Source organism: Ictalurus punctatus, chromosome 28 (assembly GCF_001660625.3).
Source record: "Ictalurus punctatus breed USDA103 chromosome 28, Coco_2.0, whole genome shotgun sequence".
Lineage (NCBI taxonomy): Eukaryota > Metazoa > Chordata > Actinopteri > Siluriformes > Ictaluridae > Ictalurus > Ictalurus punctatus.
The window spans coordinates 6128616-6145795 of record NC_030443.2 but is presented as its reverse complement, the minus strand read 5'-3'; the positions used below and the strand labels follow the sequence as shown (position 1 = coordinate 6145795).

Genomic DNA, 17180 nt, shown 5'->3' with positions numbered 1-17180 from the left:
CCAATAAACACTGTGAATGACCATAATCACAGTCACAACTACCATGCATTTGCTAACCTCTACCCAAGTAGTAAAATGTCCCAGTGACAGCCAATAATTTCCAAAAACATCCATCCATTTCTGTACCTCTTATCCAAGGCAGGGTCGTGGGGAACCTGGTGCCTAACCCAGGGGACTCAGGGCACGAGGACACCCTGGAAGGTGTGCCATTCTGTCACTCGGCACAATCACACACACACACTCACACACCCATTCACACTATGGACAATTTGGAAATGCCAATCAGATAACATTGCATGTTTTTGGACTGGCGGAGGAAACCCCCGAAGCACGGGGAGAACATGCAAACTCCATGCACACAGGGCAGAGGTGGGAATCAAACCCCACCCCTGGACGTGCGAGACAAACGTGCTAACCACTAAGCCACTATGCCCCCCAATTTACAACAACATCAATGATCCATCGATCCATTTTCCATACCGCATATCCTACACAGGGTCGCAGGGTAGCATGGAGCCTATCCCAGGGACCTCACAGCACAAGGCAGGGGACACCCTGGACGGGGTGCCAGACACAATCGAACCGGAAACCCCAGAAGCACTTGGAGATCACCCACACACTGCGCACACAGGGCAGGGGCAGGATTCGAACCCCCAACCTCGAAGGTGCGAGGCAAACGTGCTAACCAATAAGCTGCAGCACTGTTGAATTCTCCACTCTGATTGGTCAGAAGGTGTTGATTTATTTTCTATAATAGCAGATCTGAATATAACCCAAATGTTGATATTAATCCGCTTATTCTAACACATTATCGTTGCTATGGTAAAACTCATTCACAGGGCGACAATTCAATTGTTTCAGATAACCAAAGACTAATAATAAACATAAAAAACATGATAACTGTTGATGGTGAAGCTTTCTGTAAGCACACATTTAATTAAACATTTAAGGAAGGAGTCTCCAGTGTCAGCATTTTGTCAGTAAGGCTGGTGAAAGAACGACTCTTTATAGCTGCTATACTTGTTTCGCAGTTGTGCTACAGCGTTAAACATAACTGTAAATGCATCAATTGTGCAATGTGAGTTCATTGGTGTCATAAACTGTTGTCATATAAGAGAAATAAAACACTTTTGTGACACACTGTTATCAGAAAGTAATTAGCTTTGTTGTGGTAATAGTAACTCCTCTCTGTATCAGCCTGCATCACATCACCCTGTCGGTGCTTACTGTCCTATAACAGAGTGCCCCAAAGTGTTTTATTCTTAACATATTAAGTATAATCTTCTGTATGTAGTTGTAATTGTAATAAGACCCACCTGCTGCTTATTCTCTTTAGAGTAAGGTAACATAGTGGATACATGGAACATGAGCTCATGACCCTGATATACTGTATAGATGGAGTGTATTCCTGTAGTGTCATCTAGCAAGGAAGAGAAAGCGTGATTAGCTGAGTGACATTTAAAAAGAAACATCAGTATCTGCATTCAGGACTGTCTATGAAATTGATATATGAGAATGTGCATGCGTATACTGTATATGTGTTGATGGGTAGTTACTTTTAGTGTCCAGGCCGCCTCTATAACCAGCCCAGCCTTGCAGGCAAATTGTGTCACCGAGCAGATTCAAAAACTTGTCAAAGTTCTCACTTCCTGTCTCTAAAAAAGTTTGAAAATGCTAAAATGAGATTATCATTAGTATCATGAGTATTAGCAACATTTCAAGGACAAGTGTAATTGGCGATGATGTGTTAATCTTGCATAATGGAATTATGTCAAATTATATCGAGGTATCAGGGTTGTAAATGCTGTGTTTACCGTTACTAAACATTTCATCATCGGTCAACTGGCCATCTTTGGCATAGAGGACTCCAAATTTAAAGTTTACGCTGCCCTACAAGAACAGACAAACGTGATTTAAGTTAACGTATAGTCAGTAGCATTATTTTGCTATCTGTCTCAAATGTAGAATTCGAAAAGCCAAGCTTACCTCTTGCTCTTCCAGTACAAGAAGGTCCTGTGGGAAATTAGAAACAGTAATTGAAACTAATTATATAGAAATTTCAGTGCAGTGCAAATTAAACAATTTGTCAAATTCCCCTTTTACACGGAACACCCGCATACAGAATGGCACTCTTGCAGTAGCCTAGGTGATGGTCAGGAAGCATAATGAGTGACAGGTGTGACTCGAACCTTTTGGATCTCTGGGTTGAGGATCTCTCTAGGCCCCTTTTCGAAGCGCTCCATGTTCATAGCACTGCAGAGACAGAGGGAATCGGGAACAATGACCAATGTGTTCTTATAGTTTAAGCTACAATGTGGCAGTAGGCAGTATTACGATGACAAGGAAACGAAGTATATGATGACAAGGAAACAAAAAATTAACAAGATTCATATGACATAAAAACGGTACTCCTGAGTGCTACACATTCCTTAAAATAAATTATAAGATTTTTAAAATCTTAAATTCAAGAACAAACTTAGAAGCATGGTCTATAAAAATATGAAGCTGTGAGCAGTCAGAAACCTGTAATGCTGCACTGAATTTTTCATATCTTTCCACTATAGCACCTCACAGCTCCAGGGTCTCCTGAGCTAGGGTTACTGTCTGTGCAGTGTATCACATGGCGTCCCCAAGGCCACTGGCAATAAGCATGTCTCCTCCCACCCCTATCATGGACTTTTCTCCCTCCTACCATCTGGCAGAAAGTACTGGAGAATACATACCACAACCACCAGATTCTGCAACAGCTTCTTCCCTGTGACTACCAAACATACTGCTGTCACTTCACAAAAAAACCTCCAACAATACTAAACAATACCAAACAAAACTCCAAGTGCTTATATTTCGCCGTCAAATGTCATTTCCTAATTAAATTGCTGGGCGCTCTGACAAGTTGATAAAAGCTATGTTCATACTGTCATCAAGCTGTGCTCCACTGTGTGCAGCTTTTGCTCATCTAATCATGTTTCATGTGCTTTTAACAGTCACTCAAATAGAAAGAGAGAGAAGTAAGTGAATTAAATATGTATTGTGAGAGCATAGACACATGCGGCTGGAGTCCAAGGACTAAAAAACGAGTCCTTCACGAATGCAGCTGTAATAAACTTGGTCGTTTTTCTTAAATATTTCACTCAGGTGCTAAAATCACCTCATGTTATCACATACAGTGGTGCATGAAAGTTTGCGAAACCTTTAGAATAGTCTAGATTTCTGCATAAATATGACCTAAAATATCATCAGATTTTCACACAAGTCCTAAAAGTAGACAAAGAGAACCCAATTAAGCAAATGAGACCAAAATATCATACTTGGTCATTTACTTGCTAAGGAAAATTATCCAACATTACATATCTGTGAGTCGCAAAAATATGTGAACCTCTAGGATTAGCAGTTAATTTGAAGGTGAAATTAGAGCCAGGTGTGTTCAATCAATGGGATGATAATCAGGTGTGAGTGAGCACCCTGTTTAATTTAACCCTTCTATTCCCCTTCTATTCGAATCACACTCGTGGTACTCTGGGGGTTGGTATGAACCCACACAATTAAAGAGCGATTGTATAAAAATATTCATTTTTAATTATACAAATTATATAACTTTTTTCTATAGGTTTATGCTGTGATTTTGGGGATATGTGGTACTTTTTACTTATTTATTGCAAAATTACTCAACTACAACATTCATTTGCTTATGAAATATGACATGTTTATGAAAAAATCACTTTAATGATGACATTCAATTTGTTTTGTTTCTAGATATAGATCTGGGTGTTAGGGGCAGAATACTGCCATCTGTTGGTTAGAGAAAAACCTGTAGGAATTACAGCTTTAGAAAAAAAAAATTATGATCATATATTTCCAGCAGAGTACCATAGACATGCATTCATACTTTCTGAATATGGCCAACTGCTGGTATCACACACTTTCTGACATATTTTAGACTTAGACTTCCTTTATTAATCCCCAAGGGGAAATTAAGAAATTATTTTGTGAATAAATATAATTAAACATTATAAAATACATTATAATAAGTATATTTGTCAAAGATTTGAATTTGTTTTACATGTTTCGAAGTGTCTATTTTTGTAATAATGCCCCATGAGTTGCCACTAAAGACAAGACTTAGAGGCAGATTTTAGTCACATATTTATTTTAATAATCCAAATGTAAGAAATCATTGACTTTAGAACTTAATAAAAAAAATAGAAATTAATTAAAAAAATATATGTATGTGTGTATGTGTGTGTGTGTGTGTGTATATATATATATATATATATATGTATATATATATATATATATGTATATGTATATATAAAATCAACAGCAATAAGCAAATTGATCATTTGATTTGGTCTGCATGGCCCTCTTCTTCATAGCCCTCCTCATCAGATTCCTCTTCCAAATCTGTTGCATCTTCCATGTCAGAAGTGAGATTATAGTCCTCTGGCTCAATCTTCTGGCTCAGTGTGTGCCAGGCCTCCATTGTCATGGGTATCAAGGATGTAATCCAGGGTCTCCTGGAGACTGTAACATTTTTCCATTGTGCTACCACAGAATGAACTTTGTGCAAGACCCAAAGAGGGCACTTTTATACCCAAACTGCAGTGAAAATGACTTTGTTTTCATAACACAGTTGCAACTCTTACATCTAAGAGTAAAATTTCTAAGTGAAAAATGTTAATTGTCTTTCATCTATTTCTTGCTCTGTGTGTGTGTGTGTGTGTGTGTGTGTGTCTCTAACCCCTTCATATCTGTGTTCTGCAATTGTGGTTGACTTTATTTGCCAGATCCTATAACAATACTCTCTGTTGCAATCAAACCTGTTTGTGTGTTTGTGAGTGTGTGTGTGAGCATGTTTGTTCCACTTTGCATTTGTGCTCTAGTACCAGGCCTTCATTTCTATGTGTAAATTTTCTGATTTACGCCAGATTTATTGATTGTTTTTGACAAATAAATGATTTTTGAAAAATCATTTTGATCGCATTTCCCATTCCTTTCATTTGGGGTCAATCTGACCCCTCAATACCATTTAATCAAGCACCTAATCAATCCCAGATTGTACATGTTAAGAAATTTGCTGGAAATAAAAGCAGTTGAATGTGAGAGGATGTTAATTTTTTTTTGCTGAGTTTAGAAAATTCTAACAGGTTCAAAAACGTACAAGCACCACCGAATATTTTCATAAATAAAGAACAGCTCTGGGAACGTGTAGACCAGTTCACTAACACGAAATAGACCACACTCAGTGTAATGAACAGAGCTTATGTTGAGAAAGATACTGTAACAAGAAACACGCATATGAAAAGGCCATTCATGTTTTTTTTTTTAAATAGAGAATGAATAAAATTTAATTTATGAAAAATGCCCACGCTTTAGCCAAAAAGTCAACATGTTCAAGTATGAACAGCTTTGTTGAATGATTCCTCGTGAAAAACACAAAATCTGGCCTTTTGTTGTAGACACATCAGCTGTTCAGACTACAAATAAGACATCCCAGAACACCTCCACAAGTGTTCTGACTGATGGGATCACAAGATGCACTTGACCCTGCTCAGACATGTATTTAGCTCTGTACACTAGAAATCAATCACCTGAGACGGATGGTAATTCCAGATCTGGAGAGGGGTCAAATACGTCTCACATCGGTGTTGGTATGTTAATTATTTTTAAATAAGGAATGTTTTGCTCTGAATTTTGCCATGGCATCTGGCTACGTACATTTGATCACACTGATCATGTAATTTACCAGAAAAGACCACTGCATGAAGATCAAAAGTTTGTTTATGCAGTTCAAATTAGAGTTTGTTAAAGTGAATTTGGAATCTCATGAATCCAGTTTTTCTAAACCAGGTAAATTGTATCTTCCTTGCTAATAAAGATTTCAAGACTGTGGTTTTCATTATTTCCATTCATTTTCATCTAAACAAATGAAAATGTACTAAATTTCCCCTAAATGCAAGCAGTCAGATGTGAGAAGTGCTTCATCCATCCATTTTCTCTACTGCTTATCCTACACAGGGTGAGGGGGGAGCCTGGAGTCTAACCCAGGGTACAAGGCAAGGGACAACCTGGATGGGGTACCCACCCAATGCAGGGCACAATCACACACACACATTCATACTGTATGGACAATTTGGAAATACCAATCAGTCTACGAAGCACACTGTGGGTTGTATGCTTTGTACCTGGAGGAAATCCCGGAGGCATGGGGAGAGAAGGGCGGAGGCGGGATTCAAAACCCCAACCACGGCAAGCATGTCAAACGCGCTAACCACTAAGCCACCGTTCCCCCCAGAAATGCTTCATAATGGAGCTAATTTTTAGTGCTAACTATTAAGGAAAGCTTAAGGTTTTGAGTTCTAATACATCAACTTCCAATGGCTAGTCCAGGCCTACTTCTTAAGATGCTTTGTATGTGTGTAAAATAGATGTGTTACTGACAGTCATGCCACACGAGTGTACTGCTTACCTTAATATGGACTTGACTGATAGAGTTTTTGTAGGGCTATAAGGAAGGCTAATCTTAAGAGTGCCCTGCAGAAAAACACACAAAATGCGACACGCATCAGACAGACAGTAATTAGGCTGATGGTGAGATTTAATAATACTGCAAGTTCTGCAGAAATAAAAGTGGACACAGCAGAAAAATAATGCTATCTATTATGCAGCACTCATTGTACTTCATTAATCTGATTTATCCTAATATCCACAGGCGGAATAAGTTTGTGTAATTATTGATTTATTTGGTGGGTGTGGGAATGTGTGTACATAAAACAAACACACACACGCACACACACACACACTCTGAGCTTCAACATAATAAATCAGCCACTATAATGATATTAAACCAATTAGTTCTTCTGGACTGTTTTCTGAGTGGCTAAACAGGATGAATAGAAACAGGAAGATAATATGGATTCACTGATCATACGAGACACGTTTTCTCTTACCGTTTTGCGCCAAAGGATGGCTCGGTACTGGGGAACCCGCTGGTTGTTCTGGTCTGACAAAACCACAGACAAGTAGAACGGGTTCTTCTCTGCATCCACACCAACATAGTTCTGATGGACTGGAGGCAAAATGTAGAGATAACATATAGAATGAGAGACCTGAGAGATGTCCAAAAGAACATCTATCCCTATAAATACACACACTTATACAGTATATCTATATGAAATGTCTTAAGCTAGTTTGGACGAAAGCAGAGTGGTGGTTAGGAGATACAAGATAAATGAATAAAGCCTGAAATGCAATTATAGGACGGGGATCTGTTCTGTTTCACTGTCCCCACCCTTCCTGTGTCACATATTCATTCTCCCTCTCCATCTCTCTCCCCTAGCTCCATCTCTCCCACTCCTTGAAAAGTATGTGTACTGCTTTAAATGAATTAAGAAGACATAATGCAGGCATCTGCTTTCTGGGCATGCAGTGGCAATGTGTGTGCACTCTGGAGAACAGTGTGTGTGTATGTGTGTGCATATGTGCAAGAGAGAAAGAGAGAGAGAGAGAGAGAGAGAGAGAGAGAGAGAGAGAGAGAGAGAGAGAGAGAGATAAACAGCAAAAAGAACATTCTCAAAGCACAGTGGAATATATTTCACTCAAAATGTAATGTTTATGCTAATATACTGTTCACTGTTGTCATCTCCTATTAGTATGGTCTGCTATGGTATGCATGATTGATCAGGTTTTAGTGAATAACAGCAAAATGATCTGAAACTTATAACTGAAGAGGGAACAGGCCATCACTGCTGGAAGCATAACTCCCACCTTTTCCCAGGAAGTACTTGAAGAACCATCTGGTGTGGTACTCTGGGTTCTCCAGATGGACATCGGTTCTCCTCCAGGTTCCTGGAGTGTAGTCCATATTCTACCAAAACAAATAATAATAATAATAATAATAATAATAATAATAATAATAATAATAATGTTGTTGGGTTTTTTTTCGGTTGGTTGCTGTTTTTTTTTTTATCATAATTTTTTTTATTATAGCAGGGTCCAAGTCTGAGGACATTATTAATTTTGCATATTTAATCATTTATGTAATGATTCTTCATGAGGTTTACTCATAAAGAATGGAGATGAACTGAGATGAGTCAAGTCAATTTGTTTGAGAAATCCTCATATGTAAATGTAATCATAATTCCATTAGGAAGGAAATTTCTTAGTTAATTCGCATTTGGTTATCATGCAAAAACTGGACAGCTGGGGAAGAGTTTTGAATACTAAAAAGCTAACAATCACATAAAGGCTACACAATCACAGTGATAAAAATAGTGGCAGAAGACAAATTAGTTTCTCGGAGGAAGGACAGTCTCATTTTTTTCCCTTTGTAGCCCACACGTGAATTTGTATTATCAAATCAATTTCTGTGACTGGTGACTTGTCTTGTGGGGGCAATAATGGCTGTAAATGTTTAGCTCTGGTAGAGGAGGAAGAAGAATAAAGAATAACGAATAACGAACTGAGGCAATAAAAGAATGCGGCAAAGGAAAACTTTTAACCAACTGTCACATGAGAAGAGACAGATAATCTTATAGGTGATTACACTATATTACTCTGCCACAATATCCAGCAACTTTCACTCAGGTTATATTATACTACCAGATCTGGTCAATTTTACACAGTTTGCATTTAACATTTTCTTCCCAATAGAAACAGGAGAGTTAAATGACCTATCTATGGTCAAAAATGTTGGCCAAAAGAGAGTAAGTGAGAAAAGGACAACAAGTTTTGACCGAATAATTTTCAAAAGGACTACACCTGTCAATCACAAGATTTCTATTGGATTAAGGTCAGGACTTTGACTTGGCCATTCCAAAACATTTATTATAACTTTATTCTTCTGTAACCATTCTATAGTAGTACGACTTGTGTGATTAGGGTCGTTGTCTTGCTGCAGATTCAGATCATGGACAGATGTCCTGACGTTTTCCTTTAGAATTTGCTGGTATAATTCAGAATTTATTGTTCCAGCAATGATGGCAAGCCATCCTGGCCCAGATGTAGCAAAACAGGCCCGAACCATGATTCTACCATCACCATGTTTCACAGATGGGATAAGGTTCTTATGCTGGAATGTTTTCTTTTCTCCAAATATAATGCTTCACATTTAACCAAAAATTCTATTTTGGTCTCATCCATCCACAAAACATTTTTCTAATAGCCTTCTGGCTTGTCCACATGATCTTTAGCAAACTGCAGAAGGGAAGCTATGTTCTTTTTGGAGAGCAGTGGTTTTCTCCTTGCAATCCTGCCATGCACACCATAGTTGTTCAGTGTTCTCCTGATGGTGGACTCATGAACATTAACATTAGTCCATGTAAGAGAGGCTTTTAGGTGCTTAGAAATTACCCTGGGTTCCTTTGGGACCTCATGGACTATTACATGTCTTGCTCTTGGACTTGCAACGGTCTTGAATTTCCCCCATTTGTACACAATCTTTCTGACTGTGGAGTGATAAAGTCCAAACTCTTTAGAGATGGTTTTGCAACCTTTTCCAGCCTGATGAGCATCAACAACTTTTTCAGGGGTCCTCAAAAATCTCCTTTCTTTGTGCCATGATACACTTCCACAAACATGTGTTGTGAAGATCAGACTCTGATAGATCCCTGTTCTTTAAATAAAACAGGATGCTCACTCACACCTGATTGTAATCCCATTGATTGAAAACACCTGACTCTAATTTCCCCTTCAAATTAACTGCTAATCCTAGACGTTCACATACGTTTGCCCCTCATAGATATGTAACATTGGATCAGTTTCCTCAATAAATATGACCAAGTATAATATAATAAATAAATGGCCAAATATAACTTTTTATATTTGTTTAATTGGGTTCTCTTTGTCGACTTTTAGGACTTGCATGTGAAAATGTTTATGCATATCTATGCAGATAGATCGAAAATTCTAAAGAGTTCACAAACTTTCAGGCACCACTGTACTATTATGTTTTTTCACTGTTTACTGCTCAATACTGCAGAAACACCTAAAAATCCTCCATCCGGTTTAGCTTTGGCGATTGGCAGTTTTCTCTGCACACCTGATAATATTAGAACACCCTCCACTACTCTACTTAAAACTGAAATTGTGGAAATGCTCGTTTTCCTGTCTATTTTTAGCCACTCATTTCAGGAAGACTAAATATTTTATCATGATTTCTAAGAAATCTTTAAAAAATAAATAAATAAATAAAACCTAGACATGATCTCCATATGAATCTATAATTATCTAGCTTGACAGCAATAGAGCTCCAGCATGCACACCAGTGGTAACATCACTGCTTGTCATCACTGACAGTTGTACCAGTGAAAGTAAGTCTGACTTAGAGTGCCCATGAAAGTGTCCGAGAGTCATGACTGGATTCCATATTTCTGCGTTGATGTGATGTTTCAACAAGGAAGCCAGGGAGAGAGCATGTTGAAGAGTTTAGCTATTTTCCACAACAGCCAAAAGCGTTTGAAATTTGTCACACTCCCCATTGAATCTAAAAAAGATCAACAAAGCAGCCAAGGGTTTAAAGAGTGCTTGTCGTCAACTGTGCCAATTTCCAGACACTTGTGACTTTGTATCATAGAGCAAAGGACTCTAACCACTGGGTCTCGGATTGCTAGTGTGGGCCGTTTGTTACAGCAATACGGCAGTGAGGCAATTGGGCTTCCTTGCAAGGTAGAGGTAAAAGACTGCCATTTAACACAAGGAAGTGAAATAAAATCATATTGTCAAACAGCTTTCTGGACAACCAAAATACACCCACACACACACCCACACTCTGTCTAACATGTCTTAATATCTGCAAAATCTCACTCTCTCATACATACACAATGTATGTTTTTTCATATTTACAGTGGGTGAAATAATTAATAAAAAAAGAATAAGAATGTTGTTATTAACCAAGCTCAAACAATATAATGGCAGATCCCTGAAGCGCAGTGAGGTCATCCAGCTGAGCACAGTCACCATTAATTGACGTCGCTCTGAAGTGACGCTTGAGATAGCGAGGATATTCCATTCGACTTGCTTCGATTCCTCTCTCCTCGCATCTCATCCTCGCATCCAAAGGGGATGGAGCTAAGACGCAATGAAAGGTAGCGAGGACAGGAAACGAGGATGCACAAATAAGAAATGAGAAGCCCCCTAAGGGAATCTGGCCTACAGTGAGGGAAATAAGTATTGAACGGGTCGACATTTTTTTCAGTAAATATATTTCCAATGAGGCTATTCACCTTAAATTTTCACCAGACTTGGGTATTACCTCAAGAAATCCGCACATATAAAGAAATCCAAACATTAAAGTCCATAAATTAAGTTGTAATAAATGTGTAATAAAGGGTCACATCCAGATTACACATTGTCGTGAGCACCGCATCTTTGCCTAAAAAAGCCCAGGTGTGATTTTGGATTTGGGTATTTGGGCCATATTTGCTATTTTACATGTTTTAATGAAGTATACTTTGAAAGGCTATGTGTACGACAGTGTACATACACTAGCATATGTGAAAAAAAAAAAAATAAGTATACCAGAGGCTTTAGGCAGGCTTGGATGTTTTTCTTTTTCATGAGAAAGGGCTTCTGTCTAGCCACCCTACGTCAGAGCCCAGACATGTGACGAATATGAGACTAAGACTAATAGGAAACATAAGAATTTTTTCGAATGCAGGGAGTGACCAATACTTGCCAGATATTCCTGCAGTTCCTTTAATGTTGCTGTAGGTGTCTTTACATGCTCCCTGATTAGTTTCTTCTTGTCCTTTTGTCAATTTTAGAGGGACATCCTGCTCTTGGTAATGTCACTGTCATACCCCATTTTCTACACTTTTTAATGATGGTACATCTAATGCTTTGAAAATTCTTTTGGAACCCTCTCCTGATCAATACCTTTGACAGTGATCTCTCGTACATGCTTTGCATGTTCTCTGAGGACCATGGCAGTGCAGAGAACATGCAGTCTTCAGCAGTCAGCTGAAACCAAAAAGAGGTCAAAAAATTCCTACAGAAAAAGCTGATCTTTACTTGGGGTTAATCATAATCATTTCACTGACTACGTTTACATGGACAGCAGTAATCTAATTATTGACCTTTTCTGAATAAGACAATATTCTGATTAAGGTGTTTCCATGAGATACTTTTAGAATATTCCTTTCATGTTCCTGTTTTACATGTTATAGAACATAGATCGGTTAATGGCACACGTCATCACGTCCCCACGCCACGCCGTCTGATGTTCCCTCCAGAATTTCACGTATCAACATACAATTCATCTTCGTTATGGGCCCGTATACAGTTTCGGGTGTTTCATTTTTAATTTTACGAAAGCTTCAAGTGCAGTTAATTATTTGTCATGCTGTACGTGCAAATAGATGACTGCTTGAAGCCATGTGCTGCATCCCAAACTGCGTACTTACCGTCTATATAGCAGCTGAGATACATGTATTTCCCCTACAATATAGCAGGTAAGTACGCAGTTTCAGAGGCAGCCGTGCTGTCTTGTTTGCCATCAAACGGTTGAGCGCTGCCGTGTGTGTACGTGTCCTGTCGCAAAATGCTGTGAAAACTCCCACACGACTTTAATAGTGTGATTAAGGTGTGTACGTGTCTGTAATGCACTTTGATAATGCGACTAAAAGAGGAATACTCCACACGTCTTAATTCGATTTGTGTTTACTACGAGTATGACTTTAATCGGATTAAGCTCATCAATAATCACTGTTTACATGGTAGTTTCTTAATCAGAGTATCGATTAGATAGACAGGGGTTTTTAATTGCTTTTGAACATTAGTTTGAATGTGATTGGTTAATTCTGAGCACAGTCACATGTCCAATTCTAACAGGGTGTAGACACTTGTGTAATTAGGTTATTGGGTTTGGTTTTTTTTTTACTGTTTTTCCCCTTAAAACATTTCTATCTGTTTTTCACTTGAATTCTGTTGACTGCTATATCACCTTAAAAAATATGATGTTTTAGCTTGGTTTCAAATATTTTGCATCACAAAAACCTGCCATTTTAACAGGAGTGTGTCGATTTTTTATATCCACTGAGCCGAGATCCATCTGAACAAGCACGGATTCTAAACTGAGAATGAGCGCAGGCACACATTTAAACTCACACTTTAAACACACAAGGGATTGTTTGGACTGGGAATTACGTGTGGGAAGATACATGACCAACACTACACAAGCGTCATGTTTGCCGCTAATTAGCTGCTACTGTGGATCGACACCATCAGGGAGAGGACATGTGTGTTCTAAAGAGCAACTCGGACGATTGCAGTATCAGTAGAGTCATCAATTTTTTTCACCTAGAGAATTCAAATACGAATATCGACAAAACAAATGTTTGGCTTTTTAAAAATATTAAGGCCTATTTGTGTCAACAGTTACAAGACAAGCTCTAAAACACCAGTTTCATGGCATTTTATGGCCACTTCCCTCCATTTGGTTAGCCATGTCACAGACTTGGCAGACTATTCCTTTTACAACATATTTTGAAACTAAATGTATGTTGATAAAATGAAAGCTGTGATGTTTTATTTAATACAATTTTAAATGTAATATACACTATAATATAAACATAGATACCCCAATTTGGTTTTGCTCATTTTAAAAGTAAAAACAAAACAAAAAAGAGACAACAGTCTGTGATCTGTGGACATCACCTGAACACAATTCTAAATCCATTCCTTTGTTCATTAATTCATTCATATTGAGCTATTATTTACATTTTGAGTCATTTATATATGTACAATGTGAAACCAAAACACCAGAATAATCCCTTTTTTATTTGTATTAGGCAAACAGGTTACTATGCAAGAAAGTACCCTTAGAACCTTAATCTGCCTGGCCACTGCTTAAAATGATATAGAACAGCCACTGCATTCTGCATACTGATGAACAGTAAACGTGTACATGTACATGCGTGCACACACACACACACACACCCTCAATAAATCTATCCTTAGTAAGACCATGGGTCGATGCATGCAGCTCAATCATGCCAAGCTATGCCCCTTTACCACACACACACACACACACACTCATCAATAAATCTTTCCTTAGTAAGACCATGGGTCGATGCATCCAGCTCAATCATGCCAAGCTACACCCCTTTACCACACACACACACACACACACCCCTACCACCCCCTCAGACTCTGTAATCTGTAATCTAACTTTTCTACAAATGCAAAGAGCTGTTAAAGTGTTATTAAGCCACAATGCACATCGCACATATTCAGATTGGTCCCCAGTCCAGAGGCGTGTTTTGATTTGCTTGTCAATGTAGTTCTTTTCCCTTGAGATGACAAGGGGAAAATATAAAAAGGAAGGGGAGTGGGGGCAAACAGGGGTGTCTGATTTGTAGGTGAACACTGCTCAGGTTAATTAAGTAAACACTGAATCACTTGGTTTTGATTCTTGAGCTTGTTGATCATCTGAATTTCAATCAGCACGGTCATACAGTGATGCTCTCACCTCTTTTTTCTCTTGTCCCAGGTTTTATTTCTTGCAGAGGAACCAAAGAAAAATAGACCTGCAAGCAGTAAGTGGTGCGCTCAAACTCCAAGGATGCTGCAGTGTCTGTTTCATGAGCCAGTACTGGCATGTGGTTGTTCTTATGATGCATCACTGTACATACAGTACACGAGAACTGTGAGCCACACAGCAAGATGTACACTGGACTTACGCCACACTTCCTGTTTGAGCGTCATCACACATTAATTGACTGCCTCACCATGGCAACACCATTTGGGACAGCAACATTTCTTTTGCACTTGGTGGATATTACAATATACTGCCTGATTTACATTGGAATTAATGCCACGCTTCCTGTTTATGAGACGTAATATGTTTATTGATCGCCTCGCCATAACAACACTGTTTAAAATATCAACAATTCCTTCGTAACTTAGCATCATGGACATCCTGACACTTTTTTGACCAGATTTGTTTGTTGGAATTTGATGAATCTGCAAGGAACAAAATCTAAAATGGCTGTCTTGTTGTTGGACAGAGATAATGGATGTGATTGTAAAGAAGAATAAGAAAAATGACTACTGATAACGTTTTCTGATGTTGATGCTTGCTTCATTGGCAAGCACTTCAAACTGTCGAAAACATAATCATAAACGACCCCAAAACCAGAGGTCACAGCATGAGGGTCCTACATGTGCTACCCCGGAGTACAGTCCTCACCTCATCTAGTGAACCATTCTCCACCCTGAACCTTCCGGCTCTCTGTATGGCTCCATCTGCATCGCTGGAGATCAGCTGTGAAGAGACACAAAACAGTTTGTCAGCATCTCACCATGTCCATGATACATTACATGCCGTGGAGGTGTATGCAGGCTTGAATGAAGTGACAATCCCAATCTCTCACACATTCAGAGCTATTCTCATTATCAACATGAGACAGTTTCAACCAACTACACCTACAATATAGCACATTAGGGCCCTTTTAACACTGTAACCATATCAATGTTCTTCGCAAGTATCGGCCAAATACCTATCTAGATTAGATTGTTTTAATGCTCAGTAAGACGAAATAAAGACTAGATTAACACTCTATTTATGAAGATGGTGATTGAATTTGTTGTAGCGTTGGAGGCAGAAAATCAACAGAACAGATTTACTTGTGTGACCTGATATTTTTTTCTTGCCTGCCCTGAAACTCGCAACCTGATTGGTTGGGAAGTTTTTTGTTTTTATTAAAAAAGTCTTTGGCATCATGCTGTTTTTCAGAAAGAAAAAAAAATTATCTGAAAGCTCCATTGTGACCAAAAAATGCTGGCGGCAGCACTTTCGAGAAAAGCGACTGCTTTTCACCCACCTTGCTTCCCATTTGAGTGCATGTAAAATCTGCACTGGGGTTAGAGGGGAAAAAAACATCAGGTGTGAAAGTATTCTACCAATGTATTTATTTTACCCCTGAAAAAAAGGCTGACGAAGTTCATTTGAAGGATTTAAACACTGCACTGCAAAAAAAAAATTTCTTTTTTTTTTAAATTGTGGCCATGATGTCATGAATGTAAGCCTTACAAGCCTGAGCCTGAGGCCTCCTCTAAAACATATTGACATTCAATATGTTTTATGAAAATATTTCCACATATTTCTTTCTTTTTTTTATTCTTTGTAGTAAATGTATCTCATTGTGAAGAAAACATGAGATACACTTAGAGCAGAATTTCATCCCTCTCATCCCTTCTTTTCACCTTCTCTCTCTCTCACTCCCTCGCCCATTTTTTCTCCTCATAGAGAGTCCCCACTTTATTATCATTTTTTTTCAAAAGTGACTCAACTGGAGTTAAATGAGTTTGTGTTGGAGGTGAGAAATAAAACGTGATTATGAAAGAGAAGGAGAGAGGGAGATGGGGCGGAAAGTGGGAAAATGTGAGTGAGGCCACTGTGGCACAAACTCTGCTATCAACACCAAATAATCAGCGCACAGAAATACATACACACACACTGATGTTTACATGAAAGCCCTTCAGTGACAATGGAGAACCAGCTGCACATACAATTTGAGACAAATTACATGTGTGTGTGTGTGTGTGTGTGTGTGTGTTGGCGCGAGTGTGAATGGGTGAAGTGAAAGAGATTGTGTATTTCAGTAGCTACTCTACGTTCACTACAACCTGTAAATGACTCGCGGTAATGTATGAAGCACATTCTGGTGTGTGTGTGTGCGTGTGCATCTCAATCCCCTTTGACACAATGTAATCTCTTTTGCACTGGGAAATTGTGACATCCTCCAGACGGAACGACGTTGGTTGCTAAGCAACAGCCGATAGAACCTCACCCAGCCCCTCTCCATTTGCGCCCACTCTCTCATTTCCCCCCCTTTTACTTTCATCCACCTGTGGGTCAGCACATGCTTCTCTCTTGCTCCCTCTCACTGTGTGCATGTATATCATGATACAGTTTAAAATAATTGTCATGTCGGTGTATCTCATGGTGAAATACGTATACGCTATACCCATACCATATACATTTTTTTTTTAAATCAGGAAAGACCAACATGTGATCCAGTCACAACATGGCAACCACACAGTTTATAATAATATATAAAAATACATTTGTTTACCTGTTGTTTTGTGGATATAGAAATCAGTATGTTCTAATTGGTATTTTTCTAATATGTAAAAACTTGGCACTGAGCATCATTAATTTTGCTAACAATCTTTAACGATCC

General features: G+C 38.6%; 1 protein-coding gene across 3 annotated transcripts in view; it reads right to left on the bottom strand.

Annotated features, from left to right (window-relative positions):
* The window catches only part of garnl3 (GTPase activating Rap/RanGAP domain like 3), a 102569-nt gene that overhangs the window by 25886 nt on the left and 59503 nt on the right, over positions 1-17180 (bottom strand). For all 3 annotated transcript variants that reach the window (XM_017460451.3, XM_017460452.3, XM_017460453.3), the window contains exons 3-11: positions 15185-15259; positions 7765-7864; positions 6948-7066; positions 6467-6531; positions 2190-2253; positions 1987-2013; positions 1815-1890; positions 1557-1655; positions 1317-1420 (exon numbers count right to left, since the gene is read on the bottom strand). In XM_017460451.3, coding sequence (XP_017315940.1) covers positions 1317-1420; positions 1557-1655; positions 1815-1890; positions 1987-2013; positions 2190-2253; positions 6467-6531; positions 6948-7066; positions 7765-7864; positions 15185-15259 — 729 coding nt within the window. The remainder of the gene's footprint in view (positions 1-1316; positions 1421-1556; positions 1656-1814; positions 1891-1986; positions 2014-2189; positions 2254-6466; positions 6532-6947; positions 7067-7764; positions 7865-15184; positions 15260-17180) is intronic.